The following is a 21,919-nucleotide window of genomic DNA, read 5'->3' on the forward strand; positions in this document are numbered from 1 at the left end:
CAGCATGAGCTGCCATTTGTTTTATTGACCTTGGCCATTCTGCCAGGTGTAAGATGGAATCTCAAAGTGGTTTTTTATTTGCATGTCCCTGGTGACTAAGGATGTTGTGCTGGTTTTTGCGTCACCTTGACACAACCTAAAGTCATTTGAGAGAAGGAAAACCCAATGGAGAAAATGCCTCCATAAGATTGGGCTGTAGACAGTCTTGTAGGGTATTTTCTTAATTACTGATCACAGAGTGCCCAGTTCATTGTGAGTAGTGCCTTCCCTGGACTGCTTGTCCTGGGTTCTATAAGAAAGTAGGCTGAGCAAGTCATGAGGAACAAGCCAGTAAGCAGCACCCTCCATGGCCTCTGCATCAGCTCCTGCATCCTACCCTGTTTGTGTTCCTGTCTTCAACGATAAACTATGTACCCCATTTTAAAACTATTTTTCTATTTTCTAGTATAGATTAGAGTTTATTGAGGGCATGGGGAGGGGAGTTAAGAGGGTAATAGAAGCAGAGAAAGGCAGAGAGAGAGAATAGAGGAGTAGAGGAGAAGAGACCGGCCATGAGCACGTGGAGCGAGAGGGGGAAGGGAATAGGGAAAGGGGGTAAGGCAAGAGCAAGACAAAGCAAGAGAGCAAGAGAGGAACAAGAGAGCAAGAGAGGAGCAAGAGAGCAAGAGAGGAGCAAGAGAGCAAGAATAAGTATTTGTTTTCTTACTATCTAGATTTTTTTTTTTTTTTTTTTTTTTTTTTTTTTTTTTTTTAGTTCTGAGTGTATTTTGGATACTAGCCATCTGTCAAATGTGTAGTTGGTGGAAATCTTTTCCCATGCTGCAGGCTGCTGCTTTGTCTGAATGACTGTGCCTTTGCCACACAGACGCTTTTCAGTTTTATGGGGTCCTCTTAGTGCCTGTGCTATCATTATCAAGTTCAGAAAGTCATCTTTTCCTGTGCCAGTTCAGGGCTCCACTTTCTCTTCAGTCAGGTTCAGTTTTATGTTGAAGTCTTTGATACATTTGGAGTTGAGTTTTAAGCAGCGTGGTAAGTAAGGATCTATTTGGATTCTTTTACATGTAGCCATTCTGTTTGACCAGTACCATTTGTTGAAGATGCTCTCTTTTTTCAGGGTGTGTGTTTTGGGCCTCTTTACCAAAAGTCATGTCAACATGTATGGACTTGTCTGAGTCTTCAGTTTAATTCATTGACCAATGTGTCTGATTTTGTGCCAATACCATACTGGTTTTATTATTATAGCTCTGCAGTACAAATTGAGATAGGAGATGGTGATACCTTTCTCAGTTCTTTTATTATTCAGGATTGTTTAAGCTATCCTGGGTCTTTTGATTTTCTATATGAAAATTCTCTTTTCAGCATCTATTAAAGAATTGTGTTAGAATTTTATTACGGATTTCACTGAATCTGTAGATTACTTTTGGTAGGGTGGCCATTTTCACTGTATTAATCCTACTAATCCATGTGCAGAGAGGGAAAGACCTTGGAATGCTAGCTCTAAATAGAATGCCTCCCTTGAATCCCTCCCCTCGAGACCCAGAGAACCCTGAGGAAGAGGAGGCAGAAGAGTGTAAGAGCCAGCGCAGATGGAGGGCACCAGGAGAACAAGGTCCTCTAATCAGCATGATCTATGCTCGTGTGAACCCACAGGGACTGAGGCAGTGTGCAACTGCTCACGACATCTCCTGCCATCTCCAGTCACCCCAATCATTTTCCATAATTTAGAAAAAGAGCATTTCAAGCAGACTTGTAATTGAATATGCTGGTTATTGTAACTGATCTCCTGCTCATATCAACCTGTATTTATTCTCTCTGTTTACAAACGGGGTCCTCTTTTTGTCGTATGAAGAGTATAAGGTTATTTAGATGCAGTTTATATTTATATTATGGAGTGCAACTTTCTTAATGAGGAAGGGCCTGTCAGGGAAGACCAGTGAGTACTTTTGAACAAGTAAAGGAGCTATCAATTTGAGGCAAGAGAGGAATGAGTTGTGAGGTGTGCGTTTCAGCAGACAGGTGGCCACTGACAGTGACTGGCAGGGGTCAGAGGGAGAGAGAAGACTGTTTCATTCTCTTTGCTTTATCCATATTCACTTCAGAAGGAACTGAGGAAAAGCTTGTCTTTGGGAGAAGCATGAAGGCTTCAGGCCAGCACGTGATCGGACCACCTCAGTCCCACTTCCATCTTCTGTGTAGATGTCTCTGCTTCTGCCATTGTACCCTGCCCCTGCACACCTGGGGCGGGCTGCCATTTTCCTAGTCCCTGGTCTCTGCTCTCAGACTTTCTATATTTGGGCTCGACCTTTCCTGACAGTACTGGTTTTGTCACAGCGCCACAGGATATGGTTGTTGACAACTGCCTCTTCCTCGGGAGCCAGCCCTACCCCCACCTATATGTTTTCACGCTTGCCACTGAGAGTTCTCAAGAGACTCGGTACCAACAAGAAGATGAAAACATGGAGCAGCTGTCTGGGGCTTCGAGCTGATTCTGATTCTCCCCTAATCCTGTTGAATGTAGTGTTTTAAATTGAGAGTAGCAGAAACAAAGTGATTTAGGAAAATGATACTGTCCCTCTAGCTTGTTTCAGTGACAGTGTAACACGGTTAAGAAAATGACCTGTCAGATTTGATCAGTGATGTTGAAGTGAATCATGGTTATTCCCAGAGTAGCTGGAGTGAAGCTCCTCTGGCAAGAGAGGCTCTAAGGACAGGCGTCTGCTGGCCTGGAGAAGCAGGGGACCGTCCGTGCACTGCCCCCACCTACACTTCCTCTTTCTTCTGTCTTGCAGGCACAACGTGTTTGATCGCTCTACTCTCAGATAAAGACCTCACGGTGGCCAACGTTGGTGACTCTCGGGGAGTCTTGTGTGACAAAGATGGCAATGCCATTCCCTTGTCTCACGATCACAAGCCTTACCAGCTGAAGGAAAGGAAGAGGATAAAGAGAGCTGGTGAGTTTGTGACACCCCCAACCCCCTGGGGGAAGTCTACCATCTTGTTTGGTGAGCTAGGTGCTTGCTTGGAGAGTCTCTCAGGAGCAAATTCACCCAGCAATCACATAGTGTAGCCCAGGCTAGCCCTATTCTCTTGCCTCCACCTCCCAAGTCCTTCAGTGCCAGGCATGGATCAATAAAGTGATACCGAGACCAAAGCCCTGAGAGGATTATTAGATCTGAGAGTTCCCTACATGTGGAAGGCAGGAGTCCCTTCACTGACAGCTGAGCCATGTACCAGGCAGCTAAGCAGCCTAGAGCCCTGGTGCGTGTGTAAACCTGCAGGATGACTCTTGGTCATTGCAGGTTAGCTTCCATCTGGTGAGAAAACGAGATGAGCCCGATGAACATTTGAGCCTTCCCAGCGGGGGCTGAGTGACTGAGAATAAAAGTGCTGAGTTAGTTGTATTATCCTGCTTGAGACGCAGGGTGAGTGTTTTGAAGGAAACATTTGAGTGGAGGATTTCCTCAGGTTTTCTGTTGGTGAAATAAAGCCGTGTTTGCGGAGCATCCATCCAGCTTCAGTGAGCTCCAGAAAAGATGAGTAGAATGCTCGGACATTCATTTATAAATATGCACACCATCTCCCCGTGAGAGCTCACCCAAGTGAACTGAAGATCCACATGGCTAAGTTTTGTGGACACACATGCTCCTGGAAGCTCTATTGTGGTGTCCAGCATGTGTCGTTGAGATTTCACAATCATGCTGTCCCCTCCCTGTCATACCTGACATGCTGCCACTCTACAGTGTTTCCTTATAGAAGAAAATTTGAACACTGTCTCCAGGATCAATCTGACCTGCTCTGGTTTTTTTTTGTTTTGTTTTGTTTTTTGTTTTGTTTTGTTTTTTGTTTTCATAAAGTAGGCAAGGGTGTTTTTTTTTAATATTTTTACTCTGAGAATTTCATACAATGTATTTTGATCATATTCACTCTCCTCCCCCAAATTCGCCCAGCTCCACCCCTTACCTGTACTTGTTAGAGTTCCTTAAATGGTCAGAACTGATATGTGTGTGTGTGTGTATACTATATTATATATAGTATATTATATGTATTATTGTTTATACTATTAAATAATCATAAATATATATGAGATTTATTTGACTGTCTTAAAAGCCATGATCCAGCTAGTCCAACATGGCTCTCTCACAATGAAAAAAGACAAAGAACCCATCAGTTGAATAGTGCACAAGGCAGGATGTGTCAGCTGGTCTTTAGTCTATATTGGGTCCCAAAGAAATAGGTTCTAATACCAACGATATAATGCCTCAGCAGCTGGATAGATGAACTTGCCAGCAAGAGTGAAGAAGGCAAGGAGGCAAAAAAAAGCAAAATCTTGCCTCTTCCATGTCCTTTTATGCATGTGGGCTGCTGCCAGAAGGTGTAGCCTAGATTTAGGGTGAATCTCCCCACCTCAGACAATCCAGTCAAGAAAATCCCTCATGGACGTACACAGCTGTTTGGGGGTGTGTCCTAGAGAGAGTCAAGTTGGGAGCCAAGATTAGCCATCACATCACCCACGCAACCTTGTGGCTTCCCCCACTACCTGTACTACCCGTGTGAGAGCATCCCTTGGGAACAGAGTCTCATCACCAAGGGCCACACCCTTGAAGAAATGGACTCTTTCTTCCACAGCTATCAGTTGCCAATGACTGCTCAGCTAGGGTGGACCTTCATACCCGCCTCTCACCTCCATGCTTGAATGTTGTCTGACTTGGGTTTTCGTGAGTTCATGTGTGCAGCTGTCCTGCCGTTTGTTTCCCTTGTGCTCCTCTGCCACCTCTGACTCTTACACTTTTGTTCCATGCCTCCTCTGCCTCCGTCATCTCCAAACCTTAGGCAGAGACAGATGATATAGATGTTCCATTTAGGGCTAAGCACTCTCCAGTCTCGTGTTCTGTGTACCTGGACCAGTTGTGAGCTCTGTTTTAATGGCCCTAAATGCCTTAAGGAAGAATTGTGAGTTTTGTCATCTCTATTTGTGTTTATTATGACCATAGATGTCACGACATCTCTCTTCCTCCTACTTAGCATGACAGGAGGTTCCAGCCATATGTGTCAACACATATGGCTTTCTGTCTCTGCTTTTCAGTACCAGCATCAGTGTTAGCTTCCATTCACCGTGTGTAGGAGCTAAGCCTGACACACATCATACAAGTTTATACATTCTGTGAAGACTATAATGTTAAAATCACTCTATAGCCAGTAATCTGGGACTTTAGAGAGACTTGTGTCCACAGCCAGAGAGTGACAAGCCAGAACTGAAACCATGACCGACTATACAGTCCAGGCCCTTAGGAATTGCCCGATGTTCTGCCTCCCATTCCCTTAAAGCTAACTGCACTATGACTGTCACTCCTACAAGCCATTCCTTCATCCTGCCTCACTTCAGTGGTTAGTAGACACTAACCTGTTACAGAAGTGTACAGCTTGATGCCTGTGACTTTCAATAAGTGTGGCTTCTCTCTCCTCCAGATTGCCGGGGAAAGGTCTAGATCTTATGTAAAATAGCCTGAAAAATCTCCTTCTACAGAGTGGATATTTGATAGCTATCTATATGTGAATGAACAAAGTTCTGGCTCCTTTAAAGAAAGCCTAATGGGATCCAGGGGGTGGTGGTACATGTCTTTAATCCTAATGCTCAGGAGGTGGAGACAGGGGAATCAGAAATTCAAGGCCAACAACAGCCAGATAGTGAGTTCAAGACCACCTTAGACCAGAAGAGGCTTTCTCTCAAAGGTGAGGGGAAGAGGAAGGGGAGGGAGAAGAAAGAATGGATAACGCTGAGCGAATGTGCTGTCAGGCACGGTGCTAGGGCATGTGTATGGCCTAATGTCTTATGCTCTCACAATACAGTGGAAGAGATATTATAGTCATTTGGCAGCTAGGAATAGATACAGCATCCAAAGAGGGGCATATTTCTCATCCACAGTCACTAAATATGCCTAAAGTGTGGTTTTTCTTGATTCCAGTTCTTGAGATCCACATCAGCATATCTAAGAGTGACCCCAGTAAGTGACTATTTCAGGGCTGACTCCCTGCCTCTCCACCTGCATTTCAGCAAGAGCCACTCTCTTCAAACCCCCATGCTGAAGCTACATGCTGTCAATCACTGAGCTGCCACAGAGTGTTATTAAAGTTCTGTCCCCACCCATAATTTACCCTTAATATTATTGTAAGCATTAGCACTGCCAAGGATGAGAGCATGAAATTCCACTCCAGGCCCTACAGCAAGATGCTGGTGGCCTCGGCAGTGATGAAGGTGAAGGAGGGATGCTTGTGGCTCAGCTCTGTTGCAGCAGACCAGCTTGTGGTACACGCACCCAGACCAGGACAAGCTAACAGGCTCCCTCTGTTTTTCCAGGTGGGTTCATCAGCTTTAATGGCTCCTGGAGGGTCCAGGGAATCCTAGCCATGTCTCGATCCCTGGGAGACTATCCACTGAAAAATCTCAACGTGGTCATCCCAGACCCAGACATCTTGACCTTTGACCTGGACAAGCTGCAGCCGGAGTTCATGATCTTGGCATCAGATGGCCTGTGGGATGCTTTCAGCAATGAAGAAGCGGTTCGATTCATCAAGGAGCGCTTGGATGAGCCCCACTTTGGGGCCAAAAGCATAGTCCTGCAGTCCTTTTACAGAGGCTGCCCTGACAACATCACTGTCATGGTGGTGAAGTTCAGGAATAGTAGCAAAACGGAAGAGCACTGAGCCCTGCCAGCTCTCAGCTGCCCCAAACTAGAGGACTCTCAACATACTGTTCTCTTCATGTAGTAAAAGGTGTGGGCATTATAATTAGGATCATGCGTCCCAACACAGAACCCCCTTCCCTGATGGCCTTGAATCCCTTTGGAGTACTGAGCAGAGGGTTCCCTTGCTGACACCGCAGAGAGGCTGCTAAGTTTGTGTTCCCCCGGCCCTTCTATCAGTGTTTGAAACACATACGTAGGTAGCCACAGATCCCACATATGAGGCAAAGGAAAGGCAGGCCATATGTTTTCCTTCTTAATAATGTACTTTTCATGATCTCTTCTGTGGTCCTTCAGGGATCTGACTTGGCATCCTCTCTGGACCTGGGCAGGGCAAGCCGGTGATGCCAACACATCACCATGACAATGAGGTGGCCATGCCCTCTGCCTTGAAGCAGTTTTCTCAGAAATGCTCTCCCATTCTGAGTCTTGGTCTTCAGTACTCCAGCAGCCTGGAAGGAGACATGCAACACTTTGTAATTTGTTGCCTGCTCTTAGAGACTGAGAGTTGGGAAGCCAGTGCAGCCAGCTTCCTGCACACCAGACCTCCCTGCTTCCCATCGCTTCCTTCATTAGTTCAATAGAGTCGGGATGCAGTTATGCCTCTCCTCATGGAGCGCAGCCTCGCCATTTGTTCACACCTTACGATGCATCGATGCATCGAGGGCCGCCGCTGACCTCACCGTGAGACGTGAGTTTTTGTCTCCCCTCACCAAGACTCCCCAGAGAGGGGAGGAAGCAGGGCGGAAAGCACATCGCAGTACAGTGTGCCCTTCCATCTTCAAGGAGGAATTAGGCTGGGATGGTTCTCCATGACCTTTTGAGAATCGCTGTCTGCACTGGAGAGGAAGGCAGGAGTCCTGGGATCACCAGTCACACTCACCAGCTGCTGGTTTCTGCACAGCCCTTCCCAAGCCCATCCTACCTAGTAGCTTTCATGCCTTTCAAACAGTGTTGGGAGAAACAGCAACCTAGAATCACCCACAGGTGCTGCTCCCAGCTACCACCACAAGTTGGTATGGGGCGCAAACTACTGGGACGTGCTTCCTGGCAAGAGAAAGACCTTCCATGGTCAATTGCAAATCTCTGCCCATACCCAGGCAAATAGGAACTGTCTGCTGTGACCTGGAGGGAAAACAGCAGACTGGCTCCTGGGGACGGACCGGTGTGCACTGGTTGCAGCAGGGTTATTTGGGGGCCTAGATTCCTGCTCTTCCCTTCCTAACACCAAAGTTGTGGGTTTTTTTTCCCAGTCTCTGTACTTTGTAAGTTAATTTATAGGACATATTCGATTGTCCTGTTTGCTGATTGAACCAGCCGCAAAGAGCCAAGATTTTCATTGCAGACCTACACCAGAGCCCGCCTTGTTTTGTTCTCTCAGAGAGGCTGTGTGTCAGCATGACTTCTCAAGCCCTGCTCATTAGCTCTCCCTACCCCAGCCCTCTCCTTCAGCTGCAGAGCTTGTAGGAAGCCGAGCCTGGAGAATGAAAGACTTGGTCTCCGAGGACTGCAAACTGTCTGGATTCCTCTGGGAACTTGCTTTCCTTTGACTGCACCGAGAATTAATAATGGCTTCCCAGGAAATTTGCTTACTTTTGTATCTTGTGTTTTCAACATTGGAATTAGGGTCTTTTCTGCTTCTCAGAATGTTTTAGTACAAAATACATTCTATCGTGTTAGACAGAAGCATTGGCTTGTGGAGAGACGTGCGCTGATGGGTGTGTATTATGGGTCAGGTGGATGGGGAACAGAGAAGTCCGATGTGGGTTTAACCAGTGATGGGATGAGCTTGTTGGCTTAGGATGCTCTTCCCAGAGAGTGCCCAAAACCCATCTTCTAACTAAAGGTCCAGACTCAACATCCTATAGAGTCAACTTCTCTTTTCTGTATTTGCTTAACACAAAAGTATATAACAAGAGGAAAAAAATAAATAAATTTGAGACACAAATGTTTGGGTGAAGAAAAAAAGAAAGCTGCCAAGTTAGTCGGTTGGTACTCCTTGAGCAAGCAGGGTTTCTTAACCAGCATTGCTGACTACCCTAGTTTCAGAACCTTCTAATTGAGGTTTATAGATATATCTTGTACATTTTGCTTTGGAGAAGTAACTTATTTAACCAAATAGGAAAAAAAAAGAATATATTTCACTCCTTTCTTGCCTCTTCCCCTTCCCGTGGCTTGTAGACTTTTTTAAAGATAGAAATTCTAGGCAAAATGGTAGTATTTTGATAAGTAGTTACACATAAGGCCAGAGTAGCTCTTCTCTGTCCCCTTCTGACCTGTGTCCAGCTGTGGGGAGTCTACAGTTCGGTGTGGGCTGGGTGTTCTGGCCACTCCCCTTCTCTAGCAGCTCTGGAAGGGTGACTAGAGCTGCAGGAGACTCGGGTTTGAGAGGGTACACGTGAAGCTTCCATAAACAGCACTGCCAAAGCTTTGGGATCGTCCCCAAGGCTACCTGGACTCCCTACCTAGCCTGAGTTCTAATTGCCAATAGTCCCCACAGTGCCAAACTTGGGAGAATGTTACAGTGTTTGAGGAATAAGTTGATGCCAGCCCCAGGCCCTCATGAACCCTAGCCCTGCTGCTCCCCTGGCGATCTGTCCTCCTCAGGTGGGATAGGGTGAGAGGGCAAGGACAGGGATTTTAAAGAACTCGCTGCATTTGCAGTTGTTTAATCATAAAAATAAATTATACAGACCTAGAACAATCCAAAGCTAGTTCCCAAGACCTGTATTTCTAAACTGTGACCAGCTTTGCCCAAGCCCCTCTGGATCACTGTTCTACCATATGGCCATGTGCACTCAATCCTGGTGGCTGGTACGCTCTGCCCCTTGCTGTGACTAGAAGGGACTGGCCTCTTGAATCTGGTGTATGTCAAAACATGACCAAGAGAAGGCTTGGTGACATAAGCACAGCTTCTGTGATGCAGGAGTAGTGATGTGGACATTTTGCACTGCTGCCGATGACAGCATGGGAGTGCTAGAATTGATGTTTTCATCCTCTGAGGAGGCTCCAGGGAACTGGCCACACTGCTGGCTGCAGCTTCTGGAAATGCATGAAAGAGTCACAAAAGGAGTGACCTTTTCCTCTGCCAGGTGTACTTTGATATTCCTGTTTGTTTCTTCTCATGGTCCTCCTCTTCCTGATTTCAGAGATTTTTTTTTTCCTTCCTTTGACCCAGGATTACACAGATCTCCCTGAAATAGTTGCCCAAAATAGCCTTTGTCTGTTACCCCAGCACTCCTGATTCAGCTCTGGAAAAGATGCTGGTCAGATACTAGGGTGGGGGGGGGGGNGGNGGNGTGAACTATGAACCCTGAACTGCCTCTGGTTACATCATTCTCATTTAGGACTTTGGGCTAGTTGGGTGCATCTTGCAGGAATAGACGAATCTAGCGGTCCTCATCACAAGAGAACACATATGCTAAAAATATTTTTTCAGGTACATGGTTTTCTTGTCAGAGAAGTTGGGGGAATCATACTTCACAATGCGAAATAAATTCATGACCAAGCTAAATGTCAAATAGGAGAGGAGAAGACACATACAGAGTCCTAACAGAGTGTCTGTGAACTTCATGTTTTCTAGATGAACTTGATCACAGACATGTCTGAGTGACCCTCCTGACATTTCAGTGGGCTCTTCATTACCACCTTGGAATAACAGTTTGTAAATCAGAAGCACTGAGCTCTTGCCTGCAAGGGTGGCCTACAATAGAAGCAGTATTGGAATGTTATGATTTAATATGACTGACAGTCTCCCATTGACAGCAGAAGGCCAGCAGGCATATTGAAAGGTCTCCCTCCTTTTCTGTAAGAAGCAAGGGCTTTGTCATGCTGGGCCATTCTTGGCTGGGCTACCACAGCCTTCAGTTGTTTCTCTGCTTTCCAAATTAAACCAAAATGTTTGTTTTTCCTCATCATTGACACACACCCAAAAAAGAATACATGCTTGATTTTAATTTGTTTTTGACATTTTAACTATTTTTAATGTATAATAGAAATGTCACCTGTTAATATTAACACACACTTATTATCTTTCCTCTCTTCACACCAGACTCTGTGAATTAATTTGCAATCTAGAATTCATACATCCTGAAATTCATATCCTATGTCAGTCCTTCTTTCATACACACACACACACACACACACACACACACACGCATACGCGCATGGTTAAGTCTGGCAACTTATAAGGCCATATTTGGCCATATTTCCCTAGACGTTATCCTCTGCCTTGTCAGTTTTTGTGTGTGTGTGTTTTTTTAGGGGAGGGGATGGGCAGCTGTAACAAGTAACCCAGATAGATCAATGGGTGAAACACAGAACAGAATAATTCTGGGATACAGTTATTAATTTAAAACGGCATCCAATATTTTGAGGAATATGTCACCTATATTATAAAAACTAAAACTAAAGCTAAAAATAGCATCCATTAAACTAAGCTATAGATTGCAAAAGGGCAGGGACAGTTGCTCCGGTGGGGTCCATAGGTACATTTCTAACTGTCCCCTAATACATACACATTTGCAGAGTCTTAGGACGCTACCGCTTTGTCCGTTATTTGTTCCACTGCTGAGCTGCAGACTGTTAAGCCAAGTGCTATAATCATGCTGTCCGTTTGGTGATAACTACACATCACATGTACAATCTGAGTTAAGGTCACTGAGACGCACGTGTGCTGTTCGTCTCAACAAATCGTCACAGGCATGTTTGCTGCTCAGAATTTCACCAAGAAGCAAGCAAAAGGAATAGATCATATTCAGGGGTGTATTTTCATGTATTCTAGAAGTCTTGTATTGTTTAACCCCAGAATCTTGTATATTTGCCACATCTAAATACATATTGAAACCTTCCAAAGACCAGCACCCTTCACCTTTGCACAAGCAGCTTATGTAATGGTTCTGGTAGCAGCTTGGGGCTAGCAGGTTTGGGGGAAGGGCAGGAAAATCTTCCTGATCCTCACAGTGCCTCTGCCCATGAGGATCTGTGTCTGCCACACATTATCACGACATTCCCGACAATCCAGATGTTTAAATGGGAGAGCTTGCATTCTTTCAAACCATCTAATTAGCCCATTCATAATTTGAAGTGTGTTCACACAGAAGCAAAGGGAGAAGCCTTGGTCCAGCACTGGGGTGATGGTGGGTAAGTGCAGAGAAACTGAAAGTGGGTTTCCAGATGCCTGTGCATATGTGCTTTGGGTAGTAACTTCTGACTCGTGTAGGAAGCATGGTAGAGACACGGGGTGCTATTCTTGAAGACATTTACTGAGTCTTTAAAAAGGAAGCCTCATTTTCAACAGTGAGAGCTGTAAATTGAGTCCCAACCCCCTTTTTTTCCAATGGAATCTGGGAGGGTGTGGTCTCACCTCTGCATGGCACCACCTTATTCTCTTCCTGCCCAAACCCTGGATGTGGCTTTTCTTAGAACATTTGTATTTTCAAAGGAATGTCCCTTTTTATACTTTTGAAAGATACTAACGGAGATGAAATGGTTTGCACATGCTGGTAATTTTCCAGATGTCAGCTGTCAACAGGAAAGCAGTGACTGCCTGCTTGATAACAGGCAGTTCCACCGACATCAACTGTGCAACACAAAGTCACACTGCTCTCATAATTTTTAATTAACCTGATAGAATCCCGTGTCAATTTTAAGTTTGCCTCAACCTATGTAAGGACAAATAGAGACAGCTTAAAACAGTGCAGTTTTGTCCCATGGGGAAGATCCAAACCATGGGGCAGTAGACAATACTCTCTGACAGGCACCTAGGCTACACCCAATAGCGTCTATCTTTCATCTAGATCCTTTTACCTTAAAATACAAAGTTGGAAAGATGCCAGGACTTCATTTCAGAGCGGTAGAGGGCTCTTAAGTCTTAACTCCTACCGTGTTCTTTTAAAACTGTGCCTTTTTGAAAGAGATTGGGACTATCTTGCATCATTGGGATGTAGAGCATCTAGGGGCCAGGATGAGGGGGCAGGGCCACCCTAATGGAGGGACAATGGAACCTGCATTTGGTTAGAGTCTGATGATTCACATTGCTGGTCACTAGCTTTTACATGTCGCCTGTCTGGCTGTCCAGCTGTCCCTCTCCAGGTTCCTTGGCTGTCAGGCTTATCTCTGTTTCTATGAGAGCATCTTTTTAACAATGGATTGTCTAAAATAGAACACTGTGGTAATGCATGACACCACTTTTTAGCATCTGTCCTGCCTCCTCACAGAAGGTGATGAAAGAATGGCTGAAGTTCTCCCGACCTGACAGGTACAGTGGTCTGGTGGAAGCCAGGTTTCTTGTCCTCCAAAGAGAGAGGACAAGAAGGAATGGTCACCTTGTACTATGTGGTTGGGTTTTGTTTTGTTTCTTTTCTTTTTTTTTTTTTTTAAAGATTTATTTATTATATGTAAGTACACTGTAGCTGTCTTCAGACACTCCAGAAGAGGGCGCCAGATCTCGTTGCGGATGGTTGTGAGCCACCATGTGGTTGCTGGGATTTGAACTCTGGACCTTCGGAAGAGCAGTCGGGTGCTCTTACCCACATCTCACCAGCCCCGTTTTGTTTCTTTTCTATTTTTGGTCCTAAGAGACTATAAATCGTAATGCCCCAAGAGCAAACCCGGGACTGGGAGTGTTTATCATCCATCTCCTGACCATGTGAACAGCAAATTTGTCATTTGGAAAGCTAGCCTATTTCAGTAGTACAATTACTTAACTTCAAATGCAAGCAAACACTAAATGCCAGAATTTTTTAACAACAAAAAATGGTCTCTCAGCATTACACATTCCAAGTTCTAAACATACAATTCATGTTTTGTACTTTGAACAAGAATAGCAAAATCTATTTTCTGTATGAGAGGGGGAAAAGCTAGATATCAGCCATGGGATTTTTTTTTTTTTTTAAACCAAAGAAGCAGTGGCTTTTAACTTCTGCCAACCCCATCTTCTTCCCTACACTATTGAGCCCCGCTGGGTTACACTCATCGGCTTACTCAGAATAAACTGACAAGGAACAGCACCTCACAGGAATACGGAGTCAGCATTTACAGAAGAGCCCTCACTAGTTTCTGATACGATCAAGACCAGGGGTGGGGCATAATACAGAAAGGAGGAAGAGGAAGGGAAAGAAGGAAGGGACCACTGTCATAGCTGAGTGGTAGTTTCTGTGAACGGTAGCATAGCTCAGAGGTTCTGAGCTTGTCCTGAGCCATCACTGGACATGCTGGCTTTGTGTAAGTTCTTCTTTATATCCACTTGACATCACATTCTTTCCCTTGGCAGCGGGTCCTTCCTACATAAAACATCAGAACGGGCTGTTTATCAGAAGATACCAAGGTCCATAATGTATCAGCCATGTTTAAAAACTCTTGACATGTTTAATGATGAACTCACAGGTCAACCAGGCTTTCTGACGTCAGTCCCCAAAATCCATCTGTAGATCAGAACCTTGCCGAAACCTCCGTGCACTAGGCGCTACTTAGGGCGTTTCATTTCTACTCTCTATACTTGTCTCTACGAGACATGAGAAAGTGCAAGGCTGCGAGAGGGGGTTGGGTAGAGCTCGGAGCAGGTGCATGGCGTGTCATTTGATCCCTTTGATGTGCTGGGTAGAGTTGGCGTTGTAGAGACCACTGTGTTCATGCAATCACTAATTCTATGTTGTATACAAATAAACGGCTAAAAGAGAAAAAGTAAACCCATTAAAGCTATTAAACTATATGTTCCTACTATTCTTTTCCTTGAACTAAACTCATTTCTCTTCTGAAGTCTGTTTGGAAGACACCTAACATAGTAGAAGCCAGCGGGAGAACTGGTGGCAGTTTGGATCACGATCAGTGCCTGGCACTGATTTTTTTTTAAAAAAGCAAGTTTTTAAATGCATATAAATGTATGTAACATAAGTGCTTATTCTTAACACAGCTTTAATGATCAATATTAGATAAAAAAACGGTGATATCAGTAACAGATATATCCAGATTAGACATCATGGCATGACACAACCTAGAATATTACAGAACTGAATATCCAGCTGCAAAGATTTTCACAAGATGCACGGGAACACTGAAACAGACATTGTCAGACATTGTGTGTATATGTGTGATGCTGTTTCTAAGTATTCTGGAGATTCAGTGCTCAAATATGGACAGAACCTGGAGTCTAAATAGGTCTCAGCCACTAAGTTGCTGATTGTAGAATTGAGTATAACAAATTATGCACATAGAGCATAAAACTGTAGCCAGCCTCTGATTGCTTTCCTCTTTTTTTCATTAAAAACATGAGGCAGACACATCAGCTCACACTTGTAATCCTGGCACTCAAGAAATTTGGCCAGAAGAATCATAAATTCAAGGCAAATCAGCTACCTGGCAAAATCTTCTCAATAGTAGATATTACACAATAGAAACCGCATTCCTAAATTCTGGCCTATCACTTTAGGGAGAATTTTTTTTTTTTCTAACAAATGAAAAGTCTGATATATCTTTGTCACTTGGGTTGGAATAAATTTGACAAGCTTTCTTATCCAACTCCGATGGACTTGCTGGTTGCCCGCTAAGGTAAGTCTGTAAGCAACTAGGAAACTGAGCAAAATACACTAGGAAACTGTTTCTAGGAAGTCTGAGGCAGCCTTCCTGGGAGGAAGGAAGGACTCACAAGCTGTCCCATGATCATCACACTTCAGGACAGCAGGCTGGAGTCCAAGTGGAGAGGATGCAATGGCAGCCTGTGTGGACCAGGGTAGCAGAGATTAGAATTTACAGAAACAGAGCAGGGGTCAAAAGGCCACGTCCCTCGTGAGTCTTCAGCTTTGCCGCACAGGGTGGGGGTTGGCGAAGCCGCAGAAAGCTTAAGTAGCTGCTATGGGGCTGAGAGCATGAGAGACACAGAGAGGTCGAGCATTGCTAAGAATTCTCAGGTTCTGATCACATACAGTGGAGAGACCGCTCTAAACCGTTGCTAATTTCTAGATACCATGCTTCAGAAACATGGACCACCCTCTAAGCTAGGGCCTACTGCAGGCTTGGTCTACATGTGCTTCAGACTAACTTCTGATAAGAGCTACAAAAGAGACAACGTTTTAAAAGTTGAGTCCTAGCAAGTCCAGGGAATGTGGGAAATCTCTAGGCTTCCACTGGTTGGCATAAGTAACCCTTAAAACTCTCCATTATGTCAAAACACACAGAAAACATCCAAGCTCAAGATAATCATCGGATGACCGAGCTAAAACCTGAAAACTACTCAGAGGAAGAAAGCAGTCCCCAGTAGTTATGTGGCTATAACTTCACTCCCATGGCTCAGGACAATGAACATCAACAAATCATCACATGTAAAGAAGAAAATGTGAGTGATAGTGAAAAACCACAGGAACCAGGAACAACCAATCCTCAGCACATACAAGGTGCGCTTTGAAGACCTCAAAACAGCTGCAAATGTATTTGGAGAGTTAAAAGGCACTATGGTCCTAATGAGAAAACCAAAAGAATAGCAGCACGGAGATGGAACATTACAAATTAAAAACTGTCTGTTGTAACATCCGCCTTTAATCCTACCACTCAGGAGGCAGAGCCGCATATCTCTGTGAGTTTGAAGCCAGCCTGGTCTATGTAACAAGGTCCAGGACAGATAGGATTGCATAGAGAAACCCAGCCTCACACAAACAAAATTAAAATGTTGGAATATAAAATATAATTGTGGTGCTTTGAATGTGCTTGTCCCAGAGAGTGGCACTATTAGGAGGTGTGGCCTTGTTGGAGAAAGTGTGTCACTGTGGGGGTTGAGCTTTGAGATCCCCCTAACTGCCTGGAAGACAGCAGTTTCCTCCTGTTTGCCTTTGGAACAAGATATAGAACTTTTGGCTCCTACAGCCTCAAATCTATCTGGATGCTGCCATGCTCCCACCTTGATGATAATGGACTGAACCTCAGAACCTGTAAGCCAGCCCCAATTAAATGCTGTCCTTTATAAGAGTTGCCTTGGCCATGGTGTCTCTTCACAGCAGTAGAAACCCTGACTAAGACAATAAAAAATGCAGAAATAGAAGGTAAATTTAAAAATATACTTGCTCTGTTTATTAGAACAAAGAAATGAGTAAAGTAGCAGCCATGAATTTAAGCAAGGGATGCGGCAAAGAAACCATCGTCAAAGCACTCCGCGGTAAGGGAGTCTGCTATAGCTACTTCTTGGAGATGAAGAGGAGCTGAGACAAACCTGCTGGGAGAAAAACAGACTGGAGCAGAGAAGTTGGCAAAAATAGCGGGAGACCTGCCAGTTGTACAGGGTTATGCTGCCATGGGAGGAGGCCAGGCTAGCTGGGACAGCCCAGGAACCAGCATGGGGCTCTGATCTGTCGGGGCCTTGTTTGAGTTCACAGGGAAAGCTCTTTCTGGACGCTGGAGGGCAGTGAGAGCCAGATAAAATGGCTTTCCCTGGCAAACAGAAACTTTCCAAGGTTTCTGAGGAGGGCTGGGTGTTTACGGGGTCAGGGTCCAGCCTGAGCCCGAAATCTCTGAGGGGTTAGAACCTGAGGGTGCACATCATCAGTACAAAGTCTCTTGTCTGAAGAAAAGACCAAGTCACTGGAGGAACATTAGAAGAACATTAGAGATTTGTGGGGAACCATAAATTAAGATACATATTAGAGAATTGTCAGAACTAATTACCACACATTGTTCCAAATTCTATAAGCCAAAGACACGAAAATCTAGATTCTGAGAACACAGAAAGCCACAAGGTAGCTCAATACAAGGAAAACACATAATCGTCTCTCCAAAATGCCAGGAGTGCCAAGGTTGGACACCTGTGCCTTAAAGCAGCCAACTAAAATCATTGAGATGATGGAAGCTAGATAACACGAGGCAGGGAGGTTACATGAAACACTGAGAAACAGTTACAAGAAAGCAGGGCCGAGCAGTGCAGGATGCACATCAACAACATGCTACATCTGGTACAGCTGTGCTGACAACTGGTCGTATGCTATTTGTCTTAGTTAGAGTTTTACTGCTGTGAACAGACACCATGACCAAGGCAAGTCTTATAAAAACAACATTTAATTGGGGCTGGCTTACAGGTTCAGTCAGAAGTTCTGTCCATTATCATCAAGGTGAGAGCATGGCAGTATCCTGGCAGGCATGGTGCAGGCAGAGCTGAGAGTTCTATATCTTCATCCAAAGGCTGCTAGAGGAAGACTGACTTCCAGGCAACTAGGGTGAGGATCTTATACCCACACCCACAGTGACACACCTATTCCAACCAGATCACACCTATTCCAACAAGGCCACACCTTCAGATGGTGCCACTCCCTGGTCCAAGGATATACAAACCATCACACTATTCAACCCTCTCCAATAAGAAAAGTCGTCTTTCGAAATGTCACCAGGACCACTGGATACCTGTATGAAGAAAGTGACTTTCAAACACTTCCTCAAACCCAGTAGAAATTTACAACTGAAGCAGGTATGCAGCACACACTTGTACCGATCATGTCCAATGTCAGGTCCCAACCCCCCAAGATGGCTCAGCCTGGCTCCAGCGGACCCCATGAGCACTCAGCATTCCTTACAACTCTTGTAAAATGTGTTTCTGTTTGCCAGAGAAAGCACCTGGGAGTCTGAGGAACTAGGATCTTAAGTTCAAAGCCAGCCTGAGCTACACAAAAAAACTTTGTCTCAAAAAAACCAAAAATATAAACTTGAGATGAGTCAAAGACCCAAACAGTGAGACAACGACCAAGCCAAAGAAGAAAAATCCATATGCTGGGAGTGGGTAGAGTTAGACTAGACACAAAAATCATAAGCCATTAAAAAAACACAAGAATGCAGCCGGGCATGGTGGCAAACACCTTTAATCCTAGCACTCTGGAGGCAGAAGCAGGTGGATTTCTGAATTCGAGGCCAGCCTGGTCTACAAAGTGAGTTCCAGGACAGCCAGGGCTCTACAGAGAAGCCTTATCTCAAACCACCCCCCCCCCAAAAAAAAGAAAAAACACAAGAATGCACATGTCACTGTTTGACATTTAGAATAAAGATATATCTTCCACCCATATTTATACTAGGAAAGTGAAAAACGTTAGTCAATAAAACAGCATTTACAACGATCATCATAGCAGTCATTCATGACAGCCCCAAGTCACAAACACTCTAAACTGGAAGAATAATTTCTCATTAAATACTTGTATGTCTCTGTGTGTGTCTGTGTGTGATGTACATGTGGGTGCCCCCAGAGGCCACAAGTGGCTGTCACATCCTTTGGAGTGGAGATCTAAGCTGCCTGACAGGAATGCTCATAACTAAATCCCAGTTGTCTGGAAAAGCAAAAGGCACTCAATCGCGGGTGGAACTCTCCGGCCCTGAGAATAAACTTCAGATTTTCAAAAATGACTTAATTGCAAATAAATTCTTGTAGGTCAAACATACAAAAACTTAGTGGCTAAAGTCATTGACAGGAGTCTTAAACAGGTAGAGATGGAAAGAAGTGCTCTTCCATGGGATGAGGCTCCGCTGGGCACTGAGCAAAAGGAGCATTTGGAAACTTTGTGTGATGGTACAGATGGACTGGACTGGGCTTTGTTTCATATTGTGGCTGCACTGATTCATAAGACTGCTCAAATCCCTTGACCTGACTTAAATTCTGTGCCACTTACTGTACACTAGTGTATATCCCTTTCAGAAATCTAATTTATAACATTAAAAGGGGAAACTGCCTTGGACTAATTCTAATGAAATAAAAACTATAAAACAGCCCTTTCAAAAGCTTCAGAAACTTTCTGAAAGAATTTTCAAGAAAATCTGAGTAGACAGACCACATTCATAAACTGAAAATATACTGCCATGAAATTATTTGCCCTCAGGTTTTACATTTAATGTGACAATAATAATAATAATAGTAATAATAATAATAATAATAATAATAATAATACAAAGCAACATGGAAGGAGGCCAGGCATGGTGGTGCACAGTCACAACCTGAGCAATTCAGAGGCTGTGACAGTATAGTGGTATGTGAGCATCTCCTTATGCTGATACTGCTGATCGAAATGGTTTTAAAGCCTTGGAAGACTCACAGGACTTGACAAGCTGATCTCGGACTTTACAATGGACTGTAACAGTCAAAGCAAGTTTGTAGGGCAAGGATGCAGCTCAACTAGTAGAAGACGTAGGTACTACCAGCATGTGCAAGGCCCTGGGTTTTATACCAATGCAAGTTTTAAAACGATACAAAACTTCAAAAGAAGAGCAGCATTAGAAGATGTGTATTGCTTGATGTCAGGATTTACTAAAAAGACAAAGTAATCAAGACAGCATGGGAAATCTATTGATGATATTCAAAAGAGTAGAGAGGGCTCCCTCGGCCCCTCCTGTCTTGGATGGAAACTGTGAGAGAGATGCTCAGTGTTAGGGACCTAGGGACTGAGTTGGGACAGGGACTCATCAGCAACCAAGGGCCCCCCTCTTCCTCTCAGTGTCCTTGCTGGGGTGGGTTGTCCAGGGTTTCTTTCTCCTTAGAGGCCATGTAGGCCATGAGATCCACCACCCATTGGCATACCAGGTGGTATACAAAGTTGTCATTGAGAACAATGCCAGCCCCAGCATCAAAGGTGGAAGAGTAGCAGTTGCTGTTGAAGTTGCAGGAGACAACCTGGTCCTCAGTGTAGTCCAGGATGCCCTTTAGTGTCCCAGCCCCCCATGCCTGCTTCACCACCTTCTTGATGTCATCATACTTGGCAGTTTCTCCAGGCTGCATGTCAGATCCACAATGGATATATTTGGGGGTAGACACAGAAGGCCATGCCAGTGAGCTTCCTGTTCAGTTCTGGGATGACCTTGCCCACAGCCTTGGCAGCACTAGCGGATGCAGGGATGATGTTCTGGGCAGCCCCATGGCCATCACACTACAGCTTTCTAGGAGAACCATTCATAGTCTTCTGAGTGGCCATGATGGCATGGACTGTGGTCATGCGCCCTTCCACAATGCCAAAGTTGTCATGGATGATCTTGGCCAGGGGGGCTAAGCAGTTGATGGTGCAGGATGCACTGTTGACAATCTTGAGTGACTTGTCATATTTCTCATGGTTCACACCCATCACAAACATGGGGGTATTAGCAGAAGGGGTGGAGATGATGACCCCTTTGGCCCCACCCTTCAAGTGGGACCAGGCCTTCTCTATGGTGGTGAAGATGCCAGTAGACTCCATGACATATTCAGCACCAGCATCACCCCACTTGATGTTAGTGGGATCTCGCTCCTGGAAGATGGTGATGGGCTTCCCGTTAATGACAAGCTTCCCATTCTCAGCCTTGACTGTGCCGTTGAACTTGCCATGGGTGGGGTCATACTGAAACATGAAGACCATGTTCCAGGGGTTAGACCATGTAGTTGGAGGTCAATGAAGGGGTCACTGATGATGTCTACTTTGCCAAGTGCAGAGCAGAAGGCAGCCCTGGTAACCAGGCACCCAATACGGCTGAATCCATTCACACTGACCTTCACCAATTTGTCTACAAGCCAAGGCTGGCACTGCACAAGAAGATTCAGCTGTTTCTGGGACAGGGAGGAGCAGAGAGCTGGAAATCTAGGTCTTATCTGGGGTTTCTAATGCTGTGATTTTAAGAGACAAGGAGGGGGACACGCTAAAGTGTAAAAGGCCATGGGGCAGAATTTTGATCCAAGGTTATCTCTAAGGGGACTTGTTAGGGATGCCCAGGATCAGTGTCGGGTGTCTCTTCTCCACATAATAGGACACCCAAAAGAGCTGCCTGATGCACCAACACAGTTTTGTAAGAGGCTCCAGGAGCTGAGAAGGACAGAGCAGATAACTTGTAGAGAGATCCTTACCAAGTACATGAGGAGAGATGAGGGGTTAGAACTGGTGGGGGAGATAAGATGAAGAGGCTGAATCTAGATTTAGAATCCTATATGGTGGGTTGCAGAAGCCAGCAGAAACAAACAACCTATATCTTGGGAGGAAGGGGCAAATCAGCATGGTTCAGTTAGGAGACCTGTGCCCCTGGGAATGGGGTGGAGGCACACTTGTACCCTTCTTGGTTTGGGGCATTAGATGTATACGAGGAGGTACAGTGAAGAAACCTCCGTCAAGGCAGGTCCATGGCTGGGGGAAGGGTTTTATTGTAGATGACTGTGAGAGAATAATCCCAGCCACCTGCGGGAGTCGGCCATAGCTACCTCTCAGAAA

At 44.9% G+C, this 21,919-nt stretch overlaps 1 protein-coding gene and 1 pseudogene across 4 annotated transcripts in view; one reads left to right on the plus strand and one right to left on the minus strand.

Moving 5' to 3' along the window:
• Ppm1l (protein phosphatase, Mg2+/Mn2+ dependent 1L) overlaps window positions 1-7,698 on the plus strand; it is a 254,782-nt gene extending 247,084 nt beyond the window's left edge. For all 4 annotated transcript variants that reach the window (XM_021158000.2, XM_029475249.1, XM_029475251.1 and 1 more), the window contains exons 3-4: window positions 2,790-2,951; window positions 6,356-7,698. In XM_021158000.2, coding sequence (XP_021013659.1) covers window positions 2,790-2,951; window positions 6,356-6,702 — 509 coding nt within the window. In that variant the 3' untranslated portion in view covers window positions 6,703-7,698. The remainder of the gene's footprint in view (window positions 1-2,789; window positions 2,952-6,355) is intronic.
• A 6,546-nt stretch (window positions 7,699-14,244) lies between these two features.
• Window positions 14,245-21,079, minus strand: LOC115030639 (annotated as a pseudogene).
• Window positions 21,080-21,919: the final 840 nt, after the last annotated feature.

The sequence above is a fragment of the Mus caroli genome, chromosome 3 (genome assembly GCF_900094665.2).
Source record: "Mus caroli chromosome 3, CAROLI_EIJ_v1.1, whole genome shotgun sequence".
Classification (NCBI taxonomy): domain Eukaryota; kingdom Metazoa; phylum Chordata; class Mammalia; order Rodentia; family Muridae; genus Mus; species Mus caroli.